This window comes from Anguilla anguilla, chromosome 1 (assembly GCF_013347855.1).
Source record: "Anguilla anguilla isolate fAngAng1 chromosome 1, fAngAng1.pri, whole genome shotgun sequence".
Taxonomy (NCBI): domain Eukaryota; kingdom Metazoa; phylum Chordata; class Actinopteri; order Anguilliformes; family Anguillidae; genus Anguilla; species Anguilla anguilla.
This window is the reverse complement of record NC_049201.1, coordinates 69276714-69301987: the sequence shown is the minus strand read 5'-3', so window position 1 is coordinate 69301987 and position 25274 is coordinate 69276714. Positions and strand designations below refer to the sequence as shown.

General features: G+C 49.9%; 1 protein-coding gene across 4 annotated transcripts in view; it reads left to right on the top strand.

Annotated features, from left to right (window-relative positions):
- The first annotated feature begins 854 nt into the window (after positions 1 to 854).
- LOC118220644 (ubiquitin-associated protein 2-like) overlaps positions 855 to 25274 on the top strand; it is a 31135-nt gene continuing 6715 nt past the window's right edge. For 3 of the 4 annotated variants that reach the window (XR_004763990.1, XM_035404688.1, XM_035404666.1), the window contains exons 1-25: positions 855 to 936; positions 3403 to 3539; positions 4306 to 4383; positions 5001 to 5111; positions 5704 to 5878; positions 7369 to 7560; positions 8950 to 8995; positions 12594 to 12700; positions 14263 to 14322; positions 15012 to 15064; positions 15248 to 15333; positions 15493 to 15673; positions 16126 to 16327; positions 16707 to 17014; positions 18524 to 18696; positions 18992 to 19199; positions 20876 to 20915; positions 21025 to 21181; positions 21278 to 21347; positions 21520 to 21787; positions 21888 to 21976; positions 22519 to 22572; positions 23310 to 23391; positions 24034 to 24254; positions 24826 to 24925. Coding sequence is in view for 3 of the 4 variants with exons in the window: in XM_035404688.1 (XP_035260579.1) it covers positions 3444 to 3539; positions 4306 to 4383; positions 5001 to 5111; positions 5704 to 5878; positions 7369 to 7560; positions 8950 to 8995; positions 12594 to 12700; positions 14263 to 14322; positions 15012 to 15064; positions 15248 to 15333; positions 15493 to 15673; positions 16126 to 16327; positions 16707 to 17014; positions 18524 to 18696; positions 18992 to 19199; positions 20876 to 20915; positions 21025 to 21181; positions 21278 to 21347; positions 21520 to 21787; positions 21888 to 21976; positions 22519 to 22572; positions 23310 to 23391; positions 24034 to 24254; positions 24826 to 24925 (3157 nt within the window). In the remaining variant the exon portion in view is untranslated. The remainder of the gene's footprint in view (positions 937 to 3402; positions 3540 to 4305; positions 4384 to 5000; positions 5112 to 5703; positions 5879 to 7368; positions 7561 to 8949; positions 8996 to 12593; positions 12701 to 14262; positions 14323 to 15011; positions 15065 to 15247; positions 15334 to 15492; positions 15674 to 16125; positions 16328 to 16706; positions 17015 to 18523; positions 18697 to 18991; positions 19200 to 20875; positions 20916 to 21024; positions 21182 to 21277; positions 21348 to 21519; positions 21788 to 21887; positions 21977 to 22518; positions 22573 to 23309; positions 23392 to 24033; positions 24255 to 24825; positions 24926 to 25274) is intronic. The other variant, XM_035404678.1, reaches the window with a different exon arrangement.

Genomic DNA, 25274 nt, shown 5'->3' with positions numbered 1-25274 from the left:
AGACTTTCGATTTTGTGGGACTTTGACCAGGATACTTGAGTTAACACCCCAGGTGCCATGGGACTATAATAATCACAGTTTTCCATCCCATCAAGAGGACAGCAATGTGTACAACACAGTACCCTCATCACTGTGCTGGGGCATTTGGTTTTATTTGATCCAAAGAGAGAATAGTGCCCCCTGTGCATCCAGCAACAATTTAGCATCTCCTGGAGATTTCTCATCCAACCTGCCCAAACCCAAATTCAGTAGTTTGATATAAGGTGCATACAGCCACAGGGTGGCATGGTTGTTGGCTAGAAAGATACCCATCTCAGCTGATGACTGGTCTGAGCCTTGCCCCTACAGTCTATAGACCAATGATGGCAGTGTGCAACTAAAGTCGAGTCACACTTCATTTGTTTTGATTAGTCATTTGTTTCATTTTGATTTATTTAGCCTGATCAGGGCGAGGCACATGGCTCATCCTACAGGGGGAGCTCATATCACAATAGTACTACTGACTGCGATACGACGGCTTAATTGGAATATCAAGGGGGTAAACTAGGTCATCAATTGGCAATGTTCCCCCAAGTCTCTGATGCAACGTGCCATAAGCATGTCAAGTACATGAGAGCCTGAAGGAACAAACTATTACAACTAACCGTAAAATATTGATATGATATTTTCCGTAATTTGTCATTCAGCAATTTGCTGTTGTTACAACATAAACCATATTAAGTCATTTTAGAATCAGTATTTTTATCTAAATGAACATTTAAAAAAAGAACATGTGCATAGTTGAAAAGTACGTGCTCGGACCTTGCAAAAACATTTTACGGCGCGGGTTTGGGTTAAGGTCACGTGATCTGACCGGAGTATCCCCGCTGAACTCACTTGCGTTCCCTTAACCACGTGACGGGGCTCTGTCGGAGTGTCAGTGTGGATGAGAAACAGGTAAACTCGAGCGTCTCGCTTATTGTATGTAGCAGTCTGTAATTTATTGCTTCCGACGATAATTTGCTGGGTTCAGTTTTGTTTAGCACGACTACGACGTCAACATGTACGTCTCGTGGTTGAGATAAACGTTAAAAAACATGGGCTCCTGGCAGTTTTTGGTGAATATATCGCCAGATATTTGTATCCGGTTGTTCAAGGCCTTGTGGCCTAGCCACAGCCACGGCTTCAAGTTTATTAGTATTCGCTCGCAGAGGGCATTGTCGAGCTGCGGTGACTCGTGGGCTCAGCAGTGTACGGTAGCTCTTTCTAGAGCACTATGTAGGGACATAATGTGAATGTGGCGGAGGAGATTGTATATGTTATGTGTTGTCTTTCATTTGTATTTGTCTAAATTCGATTGATTGGGTAGGTGCTTGTTAATATGGATTACTGCAAATTGTTACCGAGTGCAAAGCCATGGGTTTTAAGCGTCCAATGGCTGCTGTATCGACCATGAGGTAGCTAAGTAAGTCGGCTAGCTAACTTTTTAGACTAGCTTGGTTGCTAAAGTTCTAGGGCTCTTTGGAGGAATCCAAACCAAATGGCTAGCTATAACTTAATTAGTTAGTTTTTTTGTGTTGCACAGCCGTGGTGCTGCCAAAGCTGAGGCTACAGATGCTGAGGGGTTAAAGAAGTAACGTTAGGACGTTACCAAGCTAGCTACTGGTTGTGAAAGTAAACGAAGGGATGCAGCTAGCTGACGTATGATAATTAGTCTAAGTTACTATTCTGAGTTTAAGTTACATTTTCGCTAGATTTGCTTGCTAGACTATCTAAATTAATTGAATGTGCCTATACGATAGCCGGTCAACGTTAAGTTTATTACTAGTCTAACGATAGCAGAAAACATCCATCCAAGATAAAGATGGTGTTTTTAATAATTAAAAGTTGTTTCCTCTACACCGTTGGCCAACATACTGTCTTTACTTATAGTTTTCTGCATTCAGTGAGGAAAATAACGAATGAGCGAATACCAAGGTGTTAACGTAAAGTTATAACTAATCTGGATTCGTTCTCTATAAATTGCACAAAGCTCGCAATTCATAGACTATACCTTTTAGTAACGTGCTAGCTAAACTAGTCAGTAATTGTATCGTTGCTGTTGGCAAGGTAGTACTATAACTAGCTAGTCTAACGTTCCTAATATTTTGCGCATTAATAACATTAGCTAGCTAGTTCGTTTAGTGAGTTAGTTCGCTAGCTAATAACTAGGACTATCAAACCAATTCGTACTCGCAATTTAACGTTAGACTAACTTTGTAAGGTCAGTCGTTAGCAGGTCTTTAGCTAATGTGCTGTCTTGGTGATAACTAGCTAGACTAGGTAATTTTTTTTTGCTAACAAGCTATCACGCTAACGTTTAAATTTGAGTCAATTAAACAAATCTGTCAACTACGTTACGTAACTAGTCTAATAGTATTGACTAGCTAACAAGTTTGAAGTTGCCAGTCACCACCACTGATTCAAAATGTACAACTTCCCAAACTGCTGGTGCTAGACCTAGCTAGCTGACCATTCGCCACTTCGATCTTCGCTGCATGAAATCACTGCTGTTTTGGTTTTTTCCACGTCGAAAGCTCGTCTAAGCTGGCCTCCACTAACAATGTCCGCTAAGAACAGGAAGCTGGATAACTTTGTTAGGCGACCCCATAGACATCTACCCTGTTGGTGATTTGTGGGCCTTGTGGTTTAGTTTGCAGTCTTGCTACTCCATTATTGCGCAGGTAGCAGAAATGTATTTATCTCTCCATTTTCTCATTTGTGGTACATAATGCACTTTGATTGTTCTGGCATACGTTGCAAAAATAGGCTATAGTGTAAGAGAGGTTGTATTTGCTCTTGTCCGTCGGGTGATAAGTAGGTAATAACAGGCCTATTTCCTGCAAGTGCAAAAGAGAAGGGACCCCTTAAATCAGTTTTTTTTTTAAACAAAATTATTGCAAAATTTAATTATTTTCCTTTAGGTTTCCCCCTAGCCAGTGAACATGTCCCCCTTTTGTTTGATTTCTGTCTATCTATCTTGCTGCAAGAGGCAGAATCTTATGGAAAGGAGTCGGCAGTATATTACTGTACTGCACTTGTTTCCACCGATATACAGGAATAGTATTCATTATATATCAACTTGTTCTGTTTTGCTTGATACTACAGTATTGGTAATAGGTGTTTATTAACTGCTGTTTACTGTCCAATGATGGGAGTAGTCACAACATTCAAACCAAGGGGCTCATGGTAAACTAACCTTGAAGCGTATCATTTCAGAATTTATGTTCTCTTGACTCTGTAATGTGTAATATTTAGGTATGTATGTAAGTCAGTGTAAGCTGAGAGAGTCAGTGGGCCTGTTTCTGGTTGGTCTCTATTCTAGATTGGCAACGATGGAGAGGGGAATGGTTGTTGGCTAATGCTGTCCGTCTGCCTTTGCAGGTGTTTTCCTTTGTAAATACTGTTATTTGTATATACTGTAAATGATGACGTCGGTGGGCAGCAGCCGCACCCGGGGCAATTGGGAGCAGACGCAGAGCCAGACACAGAGCCAGACACAGCACAAGCAGAGGCCTCAGGTACTGTACCCCCACCCCATCCCCCTCACTACACTGCGCCTTCACAGTGACTGCCACCCCCCTCACACCGTGCTGGGCCTTTACAGTGACTGTCAGACCTTCCTCACACCGCGCTGTGCCTTTACAGTGACTGCCACCACCCTCACACCGCGCTGGGCCTTTACAGTGACTGTCAGACCTTCCTCACACCGCGCTGTGCCTTTACAGTGACTGCCACCACCCTCACACTGCACTGTGCCTTTACAGTGACTGTCACACCTTCCTCACACTGCCCTGTGCCTTTACGGTGACTGTCACACCTTCCTCACACTGCCCTGTGCCTTTACAGTGACTGTCACACCTTCCTCACACTGCCCTGTGCCTTTACAGTGACTGTCACACCTTCCTCACACTGCCCTGTGCCTTTACAGTGACTGTCACACCTTCCTCACACTGCCCTGTGCCTTTACAGTGACTGTCACACCATCCTCACACTGCACTGCCTGTAGCTCCCTGGGCAATGTCTTGTTTGTTGTGTTTTTATTGCAGATGTGCATTTGGGTTGAACAGATCGTAGTGTAAAGTGTACTGTAATGAATTGTCATTAGTTAATTTTCATGTGTTGTCAAAGGTTACTTTTACAAAGCCTAATATTGCAGTCTTTGTTGGGTGTAAAAAGAGCGTTATGCTGTGGGAAGCCCAGTGTTGTTGTTCTGTTCTGTGTGGGCTGGTTGTACAGAGGCAGTGGGTGTTTTTAGCGCTCACTCATTCCCCCCCACCCCCCCAGGCCACCGCAGAGCAGATCCGACTTGCACAGATGATTTCGGACCACAACGATGCAGACTTCGAAGAGAAGGTCAAGCAGGTGAGCCGCTCGTTGGCCTTACTTTTCAGTCAGAGGGCGGATACCGCTCTGCTCAGACAGCGAAGTCCTGTTTGCATTAGTGTGATGCGTGATTAAATATGCATCTGAGAAACTCATTGAAGCTGTTCCTGTTGTTTAGATCACTGCTATGAAAGCATCCACTCTAGAATCATTTAACCCCTTCTCTAACGGCTCTGAAGTGCTTTAAAAAGTTCCTGTCAGTAATCTCATGTGGTCTGTAGGTAGTGACGTGCCACTGCGAGCAAAGTTCCCTTGCGTGTTACCTCCTTGCACACCCGTAGACCCTTGGTAGGCTCCACTGTAGCCTCAAAGGGGGGACAGCGTGTGCCACAGCCAATCAGGAGCCGGTGCCAGATGCTCTCTCTCTCAGCCGCTGTCTGAGTCTGGGGGCAGCACCCAGCTCTGACATCCCACTGTCAGCTCTCCCATGAGGTCCTCAGCCCGACGCTGGGAGACCCGCAGTCACAGTGCTGATCTGTATGGTCCTACACATTGGCGGTATCATGTACTGGCTCTGTAAAGGCCTGCGCTGCGTCTGTTTGTCCGGGTGCGCTCACGCTGTCCGTGTGTCCGTCCGTCTCTCCCCGCGCCGGCAGCTGATCGACATCACAGGGAAGGACCAGGACGAGTCCATGATCGCGCTGCACGACTGCAACGGGGACGTCAACAGAGCCATCAACGTCCTGCTGGAGGGGAACCCCGACACTGTGAGTGCAGCGGCGGGGCGCGCGGGGGGGCCAGGCTGGCTTCCCACAGCCGTGCGTGTGTTTGTAGTTTGATCAGCGTAGCTAACATGCATTAGCTCTTTAGTCACGTTGTGTTTGTCCTCCCTGATTCGGGAATGCTGTTGGCCAGGCCTGGTATTATAATAATGGGGTGAATATGATTGTGTTTCTTCTGCATTGTAAGTTGCTCTGGACAAGTGAATGACATTTAATACATGGTAATGATGGTGTAACATCATCAGTGGGTTTGGCACATGGAGTGGGAGGTGTGGGTGCTGGCATTGTGTAATTGAAGGAAAGTGATATTGAGCTGAGATGGGAGAGCGTACTGGAGACACGCATTGCTCAGCGTTCTGAAGAAGCAGTACAGGGCCTGAGAGGTGTGTTATCACACGCTGCTCACGTGGAAGAACAGCGCAGTTTGTGGCCAGCTGCACGGGGAGACTGCACTGGAGGGAAAGAGCAGTTACTCCTTAGCAGGCTTGTCTCTAAGGGGATGTCCTTGTGTCGGTTATACTAGAAGAAACAGCAGAACTAACCCCTGCTTTCTCTCTCACCCTCTTCCTTTCCTCAGGACTCCTGGGAGATGGTGGGGAAAAAGAAGGGAGTGTCTGGCCAGAAGGAGAGCAGCCAGACGGAGGTGGGGGAGGAGGGGAAGGAGAACAGGGACAGAGGGGGAGACAGGGATGCCACGCGGCGCAGAGGGGGGGCCCCTCGGAGAGGCCGAGCGACCAGCCGGGGCAGAGAGTGTGAGTACCGCAGCGATACCCCACGCCTCAGGTTCACCGGCAGGGGTAGAGCTCACAGGGGTAATTCTCACTCACAGGGGTAGAGCTCACAGGGGTAGTGCTCACTCACAGGGGTAGTGCTCTCTCACAGGGGTAGAGCTCGCAGGGGTTGTGCTCTCTCACAGGGGTAGTGCTCTCTCACAGGGATAGGGCTCACAGGGGTAGTGCTCTCTCACAGGGATAGAGCTCACAGGGGTAGTGCTCACTCACAGGGGTAGAGCTCACTCACAGGGGTAGAGCTCTCTCACAGGGGTAGAGCTCACAGGGGTAGTGCTCACTCACAGGGGTAGAGCTCTCTCACAGGGGTAGAGCTCACAGGGATAGTGCTCACTCACAGGGGTAGAGCTCACAGGGGTAATGCTCTCTCACAGGGATAGAGCTCACAGGGGTAGTGCTTGCTCACAGGGATAGAGTTCACAGGGGTAGTGCTCACTCACAGGGGTAGAGCTCACTCACAGGGGTAGTGCTCACTCACAGGGGTAGTTCTCACTCACAGGGGTAGTGCTCTCTCACAAGGGTAGAGCTCACAGGGATAGTGCTCATTCACAGGGGTAGAGCTCACAGGGATAGTGCTCACTCACAGGGGTAGAGCTCACAGGGATAGTGCTCACTCACAGGGGTAGAGCTCACAGGGATAGTGCTCACTCACAGGGGTAGTGCTCACAGGGGTAATGCTCACTCACAGGGGTAGTGCTCACAGGGGTAATGCTCACTCACAGGGATAGAGCTCACAGGGGTAGAGCTCTCTCACAGGGGTAATGCTCACTCGCAGGGGTAGAGCTCACAGGGATAGAGCTCACAGGGGTAATGCTCACTCGCAGGGGTAGAGCTCACAGGGATAGTGCTCACAGGGATAGTGCTCGCTCACAGGGGTAATGTTCTCTCACAGGGATAGAGCTCACAGGGATAGAGCTCACTCACAGGGGTAGAGCTCACTCACAGGGGTAGAGCTCACAGGGATAGTTCTCACTCACAGGGGTAGAGTTCAGGAGCTGCTGGCCTCGCTGCTGGTTGTCCTTATTTAGGCTGAGCGGCCGTGTTGCTGAAGGAACGCTTCCTGCACGCCTGTAGACCCTTCCCTGCTCCTGCCGTAGCCCGGAAGGGGGGACAGCGTGTGCCAAAGCCAAACCGGAGCCGCTACCAGATGCTCTCTCTCAGTTTGAGTCGGGGGCAACACTGAGCTCTGACAAACACCATTAGCTCTGTAGCACACTAGCTTACAGTGTAAGCACAGATTCTAACGCATGCATTCTCTCACCTCCCTCCTCCCCATTCTCCATATCTCTGCCTGCTCATGGTAAACCTCTCTTTCCTCCCTCCCTGTCATGCTTTCTTTCTTTGCGTCTCTCAATTTTGTTTATCATCTCCCCCTTTTCTGGTCAACCTCCCTGTCCTTTTGCTGAATTTCTGTCTCTTACATCCCCCCCCCCCCCTCTCTCTCTCTCTCTCAGTTCGTGGGCAGGAGAACGGTCTGGACGCTGCTAAGAGCGCGGGGCCTTCGGGGCGGGGTGTGGAGCGCGGTGTGGAGCGCGGTGTGGAGCGAGGTGTGGAGCGCGGTGCGGAGCGGGGTGCGGAGCGAGGTGCGGAGCGAGGTGTGGAGCGCGGTGCGGAGCGGGGTCGCCGGGGCAGAGGTAGAGGCAGAGGTGGGTCACGCTTCAGCACTTTTGGGGCTGATGGGGCGACATAGCTCAGGAGGTAAGAACGATTGTCTGGCAGTCGGAGGGTTGCCGGTTCAAACCCCACCCTGGGCGTGTCGAAGTGTCCTTGAGCAAGACACCTAACCCCTAACTGCTCTGGCGAATGAGAGGCATCAATTGTAAAGCGCTTTGGATAAAAGCGCTATATAAATGCAGTCCATTTACCATTTACCATTTACTCTTACTTCCCTGGGTTCAGCCGTCCGGCTGCGCACCAGCCTTTAGCCAGCGCTGGTTGGTAGTTTTGAGCTGCCATTAGCTTCCTCACATTTAGGAGCTGCCATTAGCTTCCTCACATTTAGGAGCTGCCATTAGCTTCCTCACATTTAGGAGCTGCCATTAGCCTCCTCACATTTAGGAGCTGCCATTAGCTTCCTTACATTTAGGAGCTGCCATTAACTTCCTCACATTTAGGAGCTGCCATTAGCTTCCACACATTTAGGAGCTGCCATTAACTTCCTCAGGTTTAGGAGCTGCCATTAGCTTCCTCACATTTAGGAGCTGCCATTAGCTTCCTTACATTTAGGAGCTGCCATTAGCCTCCTCACATTTAGGAGCTGCCATTAGCCTCCTCACATTTAGGAGCTGCCATTAGCTTCCTCAGGTTTAGGAGCTGTCATTAGCTTCCACACATTTAGGAGCTGCCATTAGCTTCCTGAGGTTTAGGAGCTGCCATTAGCTTCCACACATTTAGGAGCTGCCATTAGCTTCCGCACATTTAGGAGCTGCCATTAGCTTCCTCACATTTAGGAGCTGCCATTAGCTTCCTTACATTTAGGAGCTGCCATTAGCTTCCTCACATTTAGGAGCTGCCATTAGCTTCCTCACATTTAGGAGCTGCCATTAGCTTCCTCACATTTAGGAGCTGCCATTAGCTTCCTCAGGTTTAGGAGCTGTCATTAGCCTCCTCAGATTTAGCCCACTGCTGATGCATGCTGTAGAAGTGCTTCAGTCAAATCTTCACTACAGCAGAGGAAAGCAGTGAGATGCTAATTTATCCGATCAGAAATCTCCCAAGGAGTGATTAAGGTGTACATTAGTTAGCACATGAAGCTGTAAGCATGTCAGTGCCTCAGTTATCCTCCGGTTTTGGCACCACTTTGGGGTTTTAACGACAACCCTGTGTGCAGTGATGTCTGGGGAGCGCATTACTGATATGTGTGTGGGAAGTCTTTGTGCGTATAATGATTTCTTCATTACACACACAACCGTATACTGTTTTTGGTTTCATTTTGGCTGCTGTTGTAACTTAAAGTGAAGATATATTGTCAATATTTCATTGAAAGCAAAGTTCCTTCCTTGTAATCCGTGTTTTTGCTGTGTTCTTGTCCACAGCAGCCTCCGGAAGGCGTGGGGGCAGGTTTTCGGCTCAGGGCATGGGGTAAGTTTTCACCCGTCCGCATCCCGGTGGGGCGCATCTCCCCGTCCTCTGATACTGAGATTCATTCACAGTGGCGCACGCCTGCACCCCATACCTCAGACTGTGCAGTGGCGAGGAGGCTTAAAGCCTAAAGGCTTGAAGTCCTGGCGTCGTAGTCGATGCGGGATCACTTTGGTATTGCTGCTGCTTCCCAGGTCTTGTGCATTCAGCTGCTCTTATTGGCAGTTCAGGTAGCCTGTTCTGTCTCTATAGCTGCTTCATTTTCCCTGTGTGACCCGCTGTGCCTGCAGTAGTGGCAGCCTTGTGTTCTTTTTGCTGTCCTTTTTGTTTTTTAAACTTTTGTGTGCGGGGAGGTTCCTGACCACTGAACGATGTGTGAGCTGTGTCAGAGCCATGGACTGGGGGAGGGGAATGAAAATATTGTTCAAATGTCACAATAACTTAACAAATTGGCACTTTGAGAAATGGTAGACTAAGAAAAAACACCTATTATGACTTGGGTTGTGAATAGCACACATTCCTGACCGTGGAGGGCAATTGCAGACTAATTGTTTGTTAAAAAGGAAGCCTGGTTTGCTTTGTCTCTAACCCTCGTCCTGGAGCGCTTGCGTTCCGAATTCTCATTGGTCATCGCGGGACTGTCAGCATGCATCTGTTACGAGAGTCATTTGTAATTCAAATTACTTGTGTGTCTTGTGTGCACCGGTGGTCTAATTGCCCACAAAATGAGAGTGCTGGGGGCTAGGATAGTAATAAGAATAATGTGTTTTGTTTACGTGTTGTGTGTCATTTAGATGAACTCAAAGCGCTGAAACCGCTGAGCAGTGAGGTTAAACAAACGAGCTCATGAATCTGTGTGCGGTTTTACGTGGCGTATCTGGCTGTCATAGGGGCTCGTTAAAGCGATGGGTTAAGCCACTGGAGCGGTGGTGACGAGCTGCGCATATTAATGACTGAACCTTGACCTGGCTGCTGCGTTCCGTGGGCGGTGTAGAGAAGCGCGGGGAAGGAAAATGCAAAATGTCCGCTAATTGGCTCTTTAATTGCACCAAGGCTCCCCGCGATCGGGGTCTGAAGTGGTGGCGTGTCTGAGCTCTGGTCTTTAGTGGCGCCATTCACGATAAACTCTATGGTATGGGGCTTTGAAGCTCCCAGATGGTTTGTTGTGTGTTGTTGCTCAGCAGCTTTGGTGATGTCTGTGTTTTGTAATTTTGATTAAATTTAAGTGGACATTCTGGTGTAATAGGAGTCTGTTTGGGACAATAGAGCTTGTTGCACATATACTATGTCTGAGTTGGGTGTGCTGGCCTAAATAGTCCCTGTTCAGCTTAGCTTTGCATAGTTTTTACTGATTGCTCAAAGTTGTAATTGTATCCCTGTTCTATATGTATCGCTGAAATTCATACTGGCCCATTGTTGAGAGAACCATTGTACAGCTTCTTGCCTAAAAATGGAACCGACCCACTACTGTTAATGAAATGGCTTTATAGCACGTATAGTGCAGTACAATTAATATTTTTTATTTCTTACATGAAATATGAAATGTAAAATTATTTTAATGCAAGTATATGCTTCACTGTTACGTGTGGAAGTAATGGATTTTTGTAGTGCATTTTGATGTCTAATATATTGTGCTCCTTGGCTTTGGCCACATTATACCCTACACTTTTTAGCTTTGAGCCGCTTTTGAATGACTTCTCTTTGAATGAATTCTCTGTGCACAAAGGTGGAACCACTGTACATTCCCTTTCATGCCTTTAAACCAACGGCTCTTCCTTCCTTCGTGTGATACTCAGACTCTCTCATTGCCAGACAGTGCTTTTCTCGACTGTTGATTGCCCTGTGTGCTTTGCACAAGCGCCTACATTTTACAATAACCACTCAAAGGAATGCCAGTCGGTATGCATTATATGCATCATCTCCATTGCGCATGATCTTTCAGTGACTGGCTTGACATGGTTCATGTGCCCCAGCAGATCTCCTTGCCCCTCTGTGCTTGTATTGCTGTCCCACTGATACCTCTGGCTGCGGTAATCGTTTAAGTTGTTTTTCCTCTAAAGCCTGGTTGGTAAAAGGCAGAGAAATTAATGGACTGTGTGGACTGTGACTTGTGTGTCGGGCAGTGTATGTGTGGGTGGTGGGGGTGAACACTGTCAGCTGAATCAGTAGCTGAAGTCAGGCAGAAGGAAGTAGCCTCCAGCTTCTTTGACCTGCTTTATGAAACAAGTGTTAAAGTGGAGTCCGCCCACTGTATTCTGCTCCCAGGGTGACAGTGTCGCTACATGTGCAGTGTGCAGACTCTATTTTTGTGTCTTATGATTAGTTTTCTGTCTGGTACCTGTTGAGATTTGTTTTTATTTTTTTTTAAGGAAACAAGTGTCGCACGTCTAGCTACACTGGTGAGGCTACTGAACTGTTACGATGTGATTCGTACGTTTTGTGCTCAGTAAAGCCCAGCTGTGTTGTGCGTAAAAGCAGCACCCAAAAGTGCCATGACAAACGAGCACTGGACACTTGCAAGTCCTCTGAAGTCCTTTGACTGTGCGGGCGCCGGTGCACTCAAAACGAAACCGCTTTGTTCAAAACATCCGGTTTCTAACCAGAGACAAACAAAAAGAAGTGGCTGAGCTAGATGGACAAGCGTGGGATCTGCGCATGTTAAACTTTCCGCATGCGCTTTGGGGGTGTTTTCTTTTCAGGTGATTAAGAAGGTTTGCCCTCCGACGTACAAACCTTATCTCTGTAAACTCTACAGATGACTGTACAAATAACTTTGAACACTGTTTGACTTCGCGAATCCAAACCAGTTCCACACTACTGAACCGGACCTTTTTTATGGAAACTGAAGTCTTCGTCTGTGTCAGCCATGGCGCGGGTATGTTTGTAAGTTAGAGGGGAATTGGAAAAGAATGGCAATCAAGTAAACGGGTACCCAATCCAGTATTGCATTTTTAAAGTGACCGCCTTCCATGTGTGTTCTGACATATAATGTACAGGAGCCCTGAAGCAGGATACTTCCGACCTCTCTGTAAAGGAAGATCGTGGAGAAGTTTTGATCTTTCACGATCTAAGATCACCATATTGCGCACCCGCGTGTGTGTGTGTGTGTGTGTGTGTGTGTGTGTGTGTGTGTGTGTGTGTGTGTGTGTGTGTGTGTGTGTGTGTGTGTGTGTGTGTGTGTGTGTGTGTGTGTGTGTGTGTGTGTGTGTGTGTGTGTGTGTGTGTGTGTGTGTGTGTGTGTGTGTGTGTGTGTGTGTGTGTGTGTGAGAGACAGCCGTAGAGGAGTGAGAGCAAGTGTGTGTGAGTTCTGCTCTGTGACTCTGAATCGCGGTGTCCCATCAGTCTCACGCTGATATAGCGGCTCGTTGCCCTTGCGTTGTGAATCCGCTCTGTCTCGGCAGAGTTGTTCGGAGCACCGCAGCGGCTCTGAATGAGTCCTAATCCGAACCTTTCGGGAAACTGCTGCCCCCTTCCACCCCATTGCCCGTACGCTGGGCACTGCTGAGATTAGAGCACAATCTAATCCAGGGACGCCCCGCCCCGCATCAGGCTGACCCGCCCCCTCTTCTGCCCCCCCCCCCGTCCCCCCCGTCTCCAGGATCTTTAATCCGGCAGACTACGCCGAGCCGGCCCAGGCGGAGGAGGGCTACGCGGGGGGCAGCGCCTGGAGCAGCACGGCCGGCCTGGAGCCCGATGACGGAACCAGTCAGTGTCCCTCTCCGCCGCCCTGCTGCGTCTCTCATCGCTCCCGCCACCCCCGCTTGGCTCACTGTTCCCCCCCCCCCCCCCCGTCCTTCTCCTCTGATCCGTCTCTGTTCTCTCTCGTCTGTCCATCATCCATTCATTCCTGCCCTGTGACTTATAATGTGCGTCCCTCTCTCTCTCTCTCTCGTTCTGTCTCATTCTCTCTCTCTCTCTCTCTCCCGTTCTGTCTCTCTCTCTCTCTCGTTCTGTCTCGTTCTCTCTCTCTCTCTCGTTCTGTCTCTCTCTCTCTCTCCCGTTCTGTCTCTCTCTCTCTCTCGTTCTGTCTCGTTCTCTCTCTCTCTCTCGTTCTGTCTCTCTCTCTCTCTCTCGTTCTGTCTCGTTCTCTCTCTCTCGTTCTGTCTCTCTCTCTCTCTCTCTCGTTCTGTCTCGTTCTCTCTCTCTCTCTCTCTCGTTCTGTCTCTCTCTCTCTCTCTCGTTCTGTCTCGTTCTGTCTCTCTCTCTCTCGTTCTGTCTCTGTGCAGATGTATGTAATTGTGGAACTTGCACAACATTCTTCTGTGTGGACGTTGCGTGTCCCTCATCTCCCGTATTCCCTACTTCCTTTTTGTCTCGTGCTTGTCTGTCAGTGTTTTTCTCTGACGCACTGTTCGGTGTTTACTGGCTGTTCCGTTTCCCTGCTCTTTCAGTCAGACGGCTGTTGCTGGAGCTTAGAACTGTTCCTGTTACGTAGAACTGCAACACACAGCATAATGGCCGAGTTTTAAAAGCCTCCTTGCATCCCTATTAGTTTCCCATTGCTCATTAACATGCGTAGCTTTCACAAGCATCTTTTTTAGGGTTTGAGTCATTTATTCTGTTTTTTTTGGTTGTCTAATTGCAGTATATCCACAGGTGTGCTGTGTGTGTAGGGAGGAGTACTAACAAAAGTCTAGAGCTCAATCCAGCATGTTGTAGTCTGGCTTTTCTGCCGTGTCTTTCCCTGTGCTGTGCCTGTCCTGCTGAATTCATTTAGACTCGGGGGGCTGCCGTACCACTTTCCTCCCACACACAGTGAATGGTTTGTTTCCATTGTTTCCATTGTAGCTGTTAAGATCAAACCTATAAAGTCTGTTCAGAGAAGGGGCAACCTTCTTGTGTTTTTAAAGCAGCGGGAAAGCTGCAAGCTGAGACCTGTCCTTGTGTCTAAGAATAAAGGTGTTAGACTGTCTGTGGTGATGTGGTGGTGTCTGTGGTGATGTCCCTCCTGCCCTGTTCTCCTGCCTCGGCCACCTGGGCTCCCCTGGAGCTGCCGGAGGGGCTGAGCCCTGCTGGATTGAGTCTCTAGCGCCGGGGTTCCATGGCTGCTCAGCGGGAGGGAGAGAGACTCGCACTGAGCACGCTCAGTTCTCTCTGTGAGCACGCTCGGTTCTCTCTGTGAGCACGCTCGGTTCTCTCACTGAGCACGCTCAGTTCTCTCTGTGAGCACGCTCGGTTCTCTCTCTGAGCACGCTCAGTTCTCTCTCTGCGATTGCGAGGCTTCTGTTTGCGCCTCATTGGATCCTCTCGTCTCTCTCTCCTTCCAGGGCTTGAGTTCCCTGGGGTTGAGGGAACAAGTTATCCCCGAAAATTTGACTCTGCTCATGGTATGATTTCATTTCATTTCGTTTAATTTCATTTTTTTTTATTTTCTTATTCTGAAGCAGTTGTTTCATTAATAAATACTCCCAAGTATTTATTAATTCATAATTAATTCGTGATAGACTTTTTGTGTTATTCTCTGTTCTTTCCTTTGACATTCTGAGGATATCTGTTGAAGTATTCATCTCATTTCTACTGTTATGGGATAACACCAGGGACCCCCTTTCCATTTATACCTTTTTCTGTGTAATGCATGGAATTGGAGTGTGCGGGTTTGATCCAGGTTAGCGAAGCGGCACAGCCAGTCAAGGTTCTCTGCTGCAGGCCCATCACATTCTTATCTTCACTCAGACTCATCCTTACTTCAGTTCTCCAGGAATCATGATTTATGTAGCTTTTATATAGCCCTCCGATATGAGAGCTTTTACATGCTGTAATGGAGGAAAGCAGAAGCTCTCCCTTCTGATGCGCTTCTGGGAGGTTTGGAGGTTGAGACCCACACAAACTCAGGTGTTTCCTCTATGCAAACTCATTATGAAATTAGTGAAACCTGCTTGCACTTTTGGTTTTCCCAGTTAAACCAATGCACCAGCTCAGTCTGCAGAGTTCTGTCTGGCCCTTTGGGTGCCTGTGGCGGTAGTTAGCGGTGACCTCTGCTGGTGAGGTTGTGTGACGGTGTCGCCTGCGTCCACAGGTGCCTGGAGGACAGCCAATGAGGAGTGGGGCACTGAGGACTGGAACGAAGACGTGAGTACAGCAGTGGGAAATGTGTGATTAATACGCTGCATGCAGTAGTGTGTGGGCAGTCTGTAATGATGGGAGCAAGGCTGCAGGTCCTTTATTTAAATGCTGTTAACTGCTTTGTTAAAGGCTTTGAAATGAGGAACTTTTAGAGGTGGAGTCTCATTGCCCTTGCCTGTTTATCCTCAGCTGACAGAGACGAAGATCTTCACAGCCTCCAGTGTGGCGCCCGTGCCCCTGGCCCAGGAGAGTGTCACCATCACTGCAGGACAGAGGTGTGCCCCCCCCCCCCCCATCTCTCACTCCCCTCATTCTTCAGGAGTCTCTGAAAACTCCATCTTTAAATGGAGTGTGAATAGAGGCCTCAGACTGCTGGATTCCGCAGTCTGTCTCTCTCGGGCCCTGTTGGTGATGCTCAGTACTGCCCCCTGCAGGATCGACCTGGCGGTGCTTCTTGGCAAGACGCCCGCCCCCTCGTCCTCTGAGCCGGAGGCCGGCGGTCTGGAGAGCTCGCAGCCCCCCGCCCTGTCACAGTCACTGGTCTTCAGCAGCCCCCAGCAGGGCAGCTCCCTGTCCCAGCCCCCCTCCAGCACTGCCTACCCCCAGCACAGCATGGTCAGTGTCTGTGCGCGTGTGTCTGTCTGTGCGTGTTTGTGTGTGTGTGTGTGTGTGTGTGTCTGTGTGTGTGTCTATCTGTGTGTCTGTGTGTGCGTGTGTGCGCGTGCGTGTGTGTCTGTCTGTGTGCATGTGTGTGTGTCTGTGCGCGTGTGTCTGTGTGTGTGTGCGCGTGTGCGCGTGTGTGCGTGTGCGTGTGTGCGCGTGTGTGCGTGCGTGTGCGTGCGTGTGTGTGTGCGCGCGCGTGTCTGTGTGCGTGTGTGTGTGTGTCTGTGTGTGTGTGTGTGTCTGTGCGTGTGTGTCTGTCTATCTGTGCGTGTCTTTCAGTCCATGTTTAGATTATTTAGGTTTTTCAACAAAAGATTTTTCCTTGTCCTTTTCTTAATTTCTTTCATTCACCCTTTCCATTGTCTGTCCCTCTTTATCCCCCCTCGGCCCCCCTGCCTGCACAGGCCAGTATGCTAAGCAAAAGCTTCGGCGAGGTCGTGGACCCCAAGGGGGGTAACGGAGGGGCGACCAGCGGCTCGCAGTTCCTCGAGCAGTTCAAGACGGCCCAGGCGCTGGCCCAGCTGGCTGCTCAGCACTCTCAGACCGCACCCCAAAACCCCCCCTCTTCCTCCTGGGACACAAGCCCCGCCTCTCTGGGGCAGTACGGTCAGTAGACCCCTGGGATCAACTTCATGGAAATTGTTCATTTATACTTTTATTAGAAATCTTGTGCGTTCCAAAAATGTTTATCTGAAATGCATTTTGGACAAATTATATTTTACCTATTATGGGGGTTAAATGGAAGACACATTTTGAAGGGTCTAAAGAAACGTAATCTTACAAATAGAGGTTGTTTTCAGTGTTCGGAAATAATGTTTCTCTGTTTGAGTTAGAGCTGTGATGTTTAATGGCAGGGGAATGGCTAATGCTGTACTACCATTGGGGAGGTTGTTTAATTTTGTGGAGATTACATTCTTACCTCGTCTCTCTTTCTGTCTGTCTCTCTCTCCCCCTTTTTCTCCCTCCCTCCCTCCCCCGGCTCCAGACCGGAAGCCCCAGCCTGAGGCTGCAGCTCACAGCCCCTTCACCAAGCGCCAGCCCTACCAGCCCGCCTCCTCTTCCGCCTCCTCTATGATGGAGGCCTTCCTCCAGGACAAGGCCCCCTCCTCGTCCTCGGCCTCCTCCTCCCTGCACACGCCGGCGCTCCCCGTCTCTCCCCTCCCCAAGCCCGCGGGCCCCGTCTCCGGGCAGCAGATGTCTCCCGCCTCCTCCGACAACCAGTCCTCCAGCCCCCAGCCCCTGCAGCAGCACAAGCTCAAGCAGCAGAGGAAGAGGACCGCCATCGCCTCCAAGGTACACAACCAACATAATACAGCCTGACCTCACTCTCACCCAGTTCACTCTGTTTATTTCTGTTCACACGGGGAATAGCATAATCTCATTCCTACCCAGTTCGCTTCATTTATTATAGTTTACGCAGGGAATAGCACAACCTCATTCTTAATAGTTTTCCTGTATTCATCCATGTTGGCGCGAGAATGGCTTAAGCTCATCAAAGCAGACTGTGTTTTCCCCACCCATATCTGACAGGTTCCTTTGAATGATTCACTGAGGGCTTGGGTTGGGCTGATGTAATCATTTTCAAACCGGTTTGATATTAAGCCAAATGCCGGACCGGGCCGGTAATACCGAATTCTACCACTAGGTGACTCAGCCGCTCCCGAGTGGAATTGTCGGCTGCGAAAATGATCCGGGTGAAGTAATGACATTCTAAAACCATTGTGCCGTACTTAAAGCTTCCTTGCAGCGTCCGTTGCTATGCCGACGCTGCCAGCCTTGCTACATTCTTTGGCTATAATGATTCTAAGACATCATTATCGCCAAAGTAATGTAATGTAAGACAACTCTCAGCAATTTCTCTGGTTTAATGGGTTATTTTCCAGCCTGAAATGCGATCGTATTAGTAAATGGCTACACGTGTCATCTAACTTGCAAGTAGTTGGCTATCTCCCTGGATATGAATTAAATGTTTTTAACAGAAAATAATAAAAGCGATTTTATCCACGGAAATGACTATACAAAAAGGCAAAATAAATGTTGTGGTCGCGATCGCTGTTGCACACAGCACTCATACGGCGGTATGCACTTATAGCCAGCTAGCCAAGGCTGCAGCATTTTCAGGAATATGGGAGCATGCAGCTGAAATCCTCTACGCCGGAAATCAACCTCACAGCGATCTCATCTACGATCAGTAGGCAGTGTTGTGCTTCACTTCGGGGGCTTATTCCGCTCTTACAGCTCGTGTCCAGCCCAAACCACTACAAAAAGAATTTAAAATTTTTTGTCAGTGACATTTTCTTCTGACGTCTATGACGGCGCTCGCGACCACGACTTTTATTTAGCCTTTTTGCTTAGCCATTTCCCTGGATAAAATCGCATTTATTATTATTTTCTGTTAAAACATTTAATTCATATCCAGAGAGATCGCTAACTACTTGCAAGTTAGATGACGTGTGTAGCCATTTACTAATACAATCGCATTTCAGGCTGGAAAATAACCCATTAACCAGAGAAATTGCTGAGTTGTCTTAGAATCTTCATCGCCAAAGAATGTTGCAAGGCTGGCAGCGTCGGCATAGCAACGAACGCTACCGTCTATGGCTGCAATGAAACTTTAAGTACAGCACAATGGGTGTGACAACTGTTTTAGAATGTCATTGCGTCACCCGGATAATTTTTGCAGCCCGGATCAAAATAGGCGTGACAGAACATAATGATCATTATTTAAAAAGCTGCCCGATGGGTGCCTGTGTCAGTGATGTGAAAATCCTTTTCCTCACACACACACTTTGGCTTGCTCAGATCCCAGCGCTTGCGGTGGAGATGCCTGGTTCTGCAGACATGTCTGGGCTGAACCTGCAGTTCGGGGCCCTGCAGTTCGGGTCAGAACCAGTGCTGCCAGAGTACGACTCCGCCCCGGTGACCAGCGCCACTGCCAGCCAGGCACAGAACAGCCTGTTCACCAGCACGAGCAGGTAGGCTGTCTGTTTCCTACAAAAAAGAAGTCATTTTGCCCCTGCAATTCCTCTCTGGGCTGTTCTTCTCTATTACAGTTACTTAGGTGTACCCTGATCTCTGCACTGTTGGCTAGTGAAGTATTTTGCTCTACCACCGCTTACCCATCAAATACACTGCCTTACTATGTGGTTTCAGTAATGTTACAGGCTGTGGAACTACATTAGGCCAAGCCTGAAACGTATCTGTTTGTAGTGTGCACTGTGTAGCATACTGTGTGTGTTAAGCCTCCCACCTGTCAATCATTCTTTCCAGCGAGTCCATGCCAACCATTCCAAACCCCAGCCAGGACCAAGCGTATCAGGGCAGCTCCCTCCCCGGGGGCGGGCCCTCGTACCCCCCTCAGACGGGCCCGGCGGGCGGGGTGGGGCAGCCCACGCTGTACGAGCAGAGGGCCACGCAGACCCGCCGGTACCCCCCCTCTGTCTCCTCCTCCCCACAGAAGGACATGCAGCCTAGCAAGGTGAGTCTGAGCTGAGCGCCCAGCTACCCATCACTGATGACTTTGCATGACCTCCGACACCCAGTGTGGCTCGTTTCAAAGGAACGCTTTGTCTGAACGTCTTTAACCTGCGCCCATTTTAAATGAGCTCCCCTGATTGGCTAATGGCTAGTCACGTGGAAAATGAGCTCAGTCTGGCCGTACTGTTTTTAGGATCGCCCGTCCGGGCCCTGCACGCCAGTTGACCCTGTCTGGCTGCCCGTGGCGGTGCAGGGGGACAGTGTGTGCTACGGGGAGCTGCTGCTTCGCGCGGACAGGCCTGCATGTGCGGTGGCTTTCTGAACTGCAGTGTTTCCCTGACAGTCTCGCAGCTTCTGGCTCCCCTTCGGTTTTTGTGTTGATTGTGAATGTGTATCGTAGCAACCCTCCTTCTTCAGCCTTCAGTACAGTTAAAATGGATCCATCAGTGTGGTCTTCACTGCGCTCCAGGAGTGGGTGCAGATGAAAAGGGTTGGGATTCTGGCCACTGAAGAGTGTTGAGACGTTCTACTTGTTTTTTTTTTTTTTTTGTTTCCCCTCCCTCACTTCTAATGTAAAATCAGTGGAGCAGCAGTGGTGTGAGTGGAGGTGATTTGGGGATCCATTGTGTGCGTGCAGGAGGTGTCTCTCTGTGGTCTCCCGTCCTGGGCCTGGAGAAAAACCGTACAGCTGCCCATCATCACTGGCTCATACAGAGTACCAGTCCAGGATAAGACCGTCTGTAAAATGAGAGCACGTGCTTTCCTGGGTGTGGCTACATGAGCTGGAACTCAGTGATTGGTCACAATTTGAACCCCCCCAATTTGAAGGTGTTCCAATGGAAATTTAGCAGAGCAACGGGTGTGTTGAAATCCTCCTGTGACTGTGCTGTGTAGGCCATTTGGGCATATACCTGACTGAGTTGCTTTCATTAAGCTGAAAATCTGCTTTGCTGGTTTAAATTGTTCCCCGCTTTTTAAATTAAGCTCTCTTGTCTATTGTGAGTGAATTTATTTTCCCAGAGTGCAACTGAGTTTTTAGTTGGCTGTAGGTGGAAAAGGCATGAATAATGCTGTGACAGAGTTTTGGTAGATGTTAAGATCCAGGGCTGCTGGGTGTAACATTTTGCCTGTTGTTGATGTTTGAGAAGTCATTTAACACCGCCGCCTTCTCTGCTTTTACCTGAGGGTAGTTCTCACTGACGGGTGTGTACCGCTTTGCTTTGTTGCAGATCGCTGGTGTCCAAACTAAGCTGCTCGAAGGGTAGCGAAACCAATTAAAATAATGGCAGGTTTTATTGTCTTTTCTGTTCATTGGTTTAATTCCTTGGCGTGAAACTCTTGAGATCTGTAGAACTCTACAGTTCAAATGAATGCCAATCAAATGAACTCCCTAGTCACTCGTTAATGCAGTTTAAACGCTTGTCTTCGGTTATCAGGCACAGCAGCCTAACCCAGTGTTTTAGACACCTTAAACAATTTACGATTTCATTTACGATTTGAACGAGGTTGTAAAGATTAGCCTGGTTGAGAAAGTAAGATGAGGATACATTTTAATGGCCGTTAGGGTTTCACTTTGCATTTCCCGCCCCCTGTAAAATAGCACTTGGCTGCAGCCGTGTTGAGCTGGTATGGGGACAGTGCACGAGTGTGACGCCCTTTTCTGTTGCTGTTTTGCAGAATGGCTTCAGCTCAATGCAGGCCGCGCAGTCTTTGGAAGGTGAGTGAGTGAGTGATTGGGGTCAGTGTGAAATTTAAAACGGGAGCCCCTGCTTGTTTGTGTGGCGTCTGTGTGAAACTCACCCTGCTGGTCTCCTCCGCGGCTGCAGGTGGCGCCGACGCGGGCGGCGCCGTCTCCATGCCAGTCATGGACAGCGTCACAGGCCCCGCCTCCTTGTTGACCACGCCCAGCCAGTCGGCCCTCAGCGCCCTGGGACACGGCGACGATCTCGCCTCCAACGCAGTCACCCAGCCCCAGCATAGCAAGTAAGATGCGATTGGCTGATGGCTAAAAGGGGGTTGGGCCACGAGGAGGATTGGACGACAAGAGATGACTGACATGCTTTTCCTCTTTTCTTCCAGCTCCCTCTCCACTCAACAGAACAGCCTGGTCTCCTCCTCCACAGTCCGCACCACTAACTCCAGTCTACTGGTGAGTGTAGCTCAGAGCAGGGGCACATTTTGCTATTTGCAGGAGCCCTGAATTGTCAACAGTACCCTACTCATTCGCTGTTCAGTGTTCAATCTTATTCTTTCTGTCAACACTTGCGTCTCCTCCTGTCCTCCCGCCCTTTTCCCCCCCGACTCCTCCGCCTCCTCTCCAGCACCCGAGCGTGGACGGCGACTCCAGCCTTCACTCGTCCTCCTTCCCCTCCTCCGTCACGGTGGCCTCCTCCAGCCCCGCCTCCTCGCTCAGCGCCCCGCCCCCCTCCGCCAGCATGGCCTCGGCCCCGCCCAGCCTGGGCCCCGTCAGCGGCCTGGCCATGGGCCTCGGCGGCTCCAGCTCGGCGGGTCCCGCCGCCTCTTCCTCCTCCTCGTCCTCGGGGGCCACCGCCATGTCCTCCTTGTCGCGAGGCTCGGCGGCGCTGTCAGGTCAGCTCCACGGGTCCTTCTGTGCGTCGCTGGACTTCGGGTTAGAGATGGAAACGTGAACGTTTCTGAAATGTTCTGGGCCTCTCTTGTGTCTCTGCAGGGAAAGCACCTCCGAACCTGCCCCCTGGAGTGCCCCCCCTTTTGCCAAACCCTTACATCATGACCCCTGGGTTACTACACGCCTACCCAGTGAGTACTGGTGTACCCAGTTACATGCGCAGGGTATTTTTTGGACTCTTTGCTTATACCCAGACATTCATTATAATAAGCCTCTGAAACATGGAACTATGTTTTCTTTGAGTAACTGATGGAGAGGGGGACCTTTAGCACGTCTGTTGCTCTGCGTTCCTTCAAATAAATGAACATTTTCCTCCCATGTGCTAACATTAGTCTAAATAAGTCTACACCTTCAGCAGCTAAATAAATGCAAAATCTATTTCAAAGTGAAGCCACATTTTTAAAAAATAAAAAAATATTCTGTGTAATATTTAGCAGCTTGCTTTACAAAGGTCAGTTCTGCTATTTCTGTGGTAAAAATGTGCTGCTCTAAAAATGTATCGACTGCCTAGCAGTCCATGGCGGTTTGCTCCTTTACTGCAGTAACGTAATTAGGCCTAGCCACTAACTGTATCGCTTGTGTGCTGCAAAGCATGCTGGGAAAGGCTCCGTGTCAGTCATGCTGGTGTCTGTCGGTTGGTAAATAAGCTCAGTGGTCTCTCGCTGTCTCTTAGCCCCAGATGTACGGCTACGATGACCTGCAGATGCTCCAGACCAGGATACCGCTGGTGAGTCCCTAACCCCGTCCCCTCTGACCTACCGGCGACCTTCACAGCCCGGTGTTGAATGCGTTTGGCAGACACTCTTATCCAGAGTGACGTACAACAAAGTGTATAAACATAACCAGGAACAAGTGTGTCGAAAACCCTGGAGGGTTGTACCGTTCCACGTGCGGGGAACAACCGCATAGTTTAAATTGTACCCTGTAGGTTACACTGATTAACACAAACAAGAACAGCAACAACGCAGTCTATGCAAAAATACAAGCAGTAGTTAAAGACACCAGTGCATTAACTAAGTCACCTACGAACTACTACATCCTGACGGCAGGCCGCTGCTGGCTGGTCGGAGGAGCTACTGGTGCTTTAGAGTTTATGAGTAGAGAGATGTACGTAGAGATGTGTGTGTAGATGTACAGTGGTAGAGTATCAGTGCCATGGTTTTGTCCTGGGTAATGTTCAGTTTCAGCGCTCAGTGGACGGAACTTTCGGTGTTGGGGTGCAGAGCTCATGTTTAGTTTGTGGGGTCTGTAGTTGCAGTGTGAGGTCCTTCTATCTCAGCATGCTACAGACAGCTTCAGCTCAGCTCAGCTCGTATTTGGCTGAAGAGCCAAATCCATCCCCCTGGTGGGTTTACTCGGGTGTAGAAGCTCCAGGGTTTGACACACTATTTGGTTCATAGTTTGTAGCGGCTTGTTTTAAATGCCCCTGTGCTAACTGCTGTCTCTGTGCTGTGTTCTTATCAGGACTACTACAGCATCCCCTTCGCCGCCCCCACCACAGCACTGACCGGCAGAGAGGGAAGTCTGACCAGCAACCCTTACTCCGGTGAGCGCTCAGCGCACGCTGCCCTCCTCTCAGGTCATTTCTGCTCTTCTGTCTGGAGTTTCCTGGTTGGAAATTCTGTGCCGTCACCTCGTTGTGATGGGTCCTCCATCTCGCAGAATTACAGCTGGTTTTTGTGGCATGAAAGTGATTTCAGATCAGTGCTTGTGTAGAACAGGATTGTCCAGTCCTGTCTGAAAAGGGCTGGTGTGGGTGCAGGTTTTTTGTTCTAGCCCAGCACGAAAACGCACGATTCCACTTTACTAATCAAGATGTTCAGTCCAGACCTTGGTATGTAGAATCGTGTGTCTTGGTGTGCTGGGCTAAAACAAATACCTGTACCCACTGTGGCCTGTTTCGGGTACGAGTGGACACCCCTGGGGTAGACGGCTGAATATAAGAGTAGTTGAGTGTAACTCTGGGGGCTCCAGGCCCTGCACACCAGTTGACCCTGTCTGGCTGCCCGTGGCGGTGCAGGGGGACAGTGTGTGCTACAGACACAGGAGCCGCTTCCTCGTACGGACAGGCCTGCGTGCGCTGCGGTCAGCCCGAGCGGAATCGCTCTCACATCTCCGCCTGCGTGCGTGTGTGTGTGTGGCGTTCTGTTTCCGCCCCCCCTCTAACGTCTCCGCCCCTCTCCCGCAGCGGGCGACCTGTCGAAGTTCGGGCGGGGCGACGCCCCCTCCCCGGCTCCGGCCACCACGCTGGCGCAGCCGCAGCAGAGCCAGACGCAGACGCACCACACGGCCCAGCAGCCCTTCCTCAACCCCGCCCTCCCGCCCGGCTACAGCTACACCAGCCTGCCCTACTACACGGGCGTGCCCGGCCTGCCCAGCACCTTCCAGTACGGCCCCGCCGTGTTTCCGGTGAGCCACGCGCCCGTCTGCTGACCCCTGACCCTTGACCCCTGACCCCCTGACCCCAGCACCTTCCAGTACAGCTCCACTGTGTTTCTGAGTAGCGCCGCACCCACAGCTAGCACAACTCCCCGAGAGCCCAGCAGTGAGCTCATTGAGGAGGCATACACAGCCCCTAGTGTTCACTTAGCATATTGTATGTGGCAAGTGTTGCGCAAAACCTCGTATCTCCAAGGTTTCTCAGTATCGCGATCTCAGTTTTCTGGAAGAACAAAAACATCCTAATTTCGACATTTAGTATTATAGTTCAGTTTAGTCACCTGAGGCTTTGAACCAGTTGTATCAGTTTTTGAATTAGGCAACTCTGATGGTACATAGAAGCTTGGTAAGGACTTTCAATACATGCCAAAAACCCAAAATAACAACAAGAAAACTAATTGGGACACTGTTTTTTCTTCTTGTCAGTGAGGATATGCGTAAGATTCATGCTTCAGCACTCAGTCCTTAGGCCTAAGGTCCCCTACCATAGATCAGCAGCAATTCTCAGCTTCAGTGACCTCCTGTGTGTCTGTGTCCCCAGGTGGCTCCTACCTCATCGAAGCAGCACGGCGTGGGCGTGAACGCGTCGGCCGCGCCCTTCCAGCAGGCCAGCGGCTACGGCTCCCACGGGTACACCACTGGTGAGGCTCCGCACGCGGCGCCCCGCACACGATGCGGCCGACGGGGGTCGGGTTTGCCTGGGCCACCGCACGTCACTCGCTTCCGCCCCACATCGCCACTTCACCCTCACGCCTCGGGTTCTGCATGTTGGCACGGGAGCTTCCGGGTGTTTCTAAGAGAACGTGGCCAGTGTGGGACAGGGGGGGAGAGCACGGCCTTAACTGATTTTGTCCATTCTGGTTCAGTTGCTGGTAGCTAGTTGTAGTCGTTCAGTGGCGATTAGGCCATGTGCAAAGCGTTGATACTGGTGCTGGAGAGCGTTATTCAGAGAGAGCCAGTCATTGGTGCTTCCTGTTCCCATAGCGACTC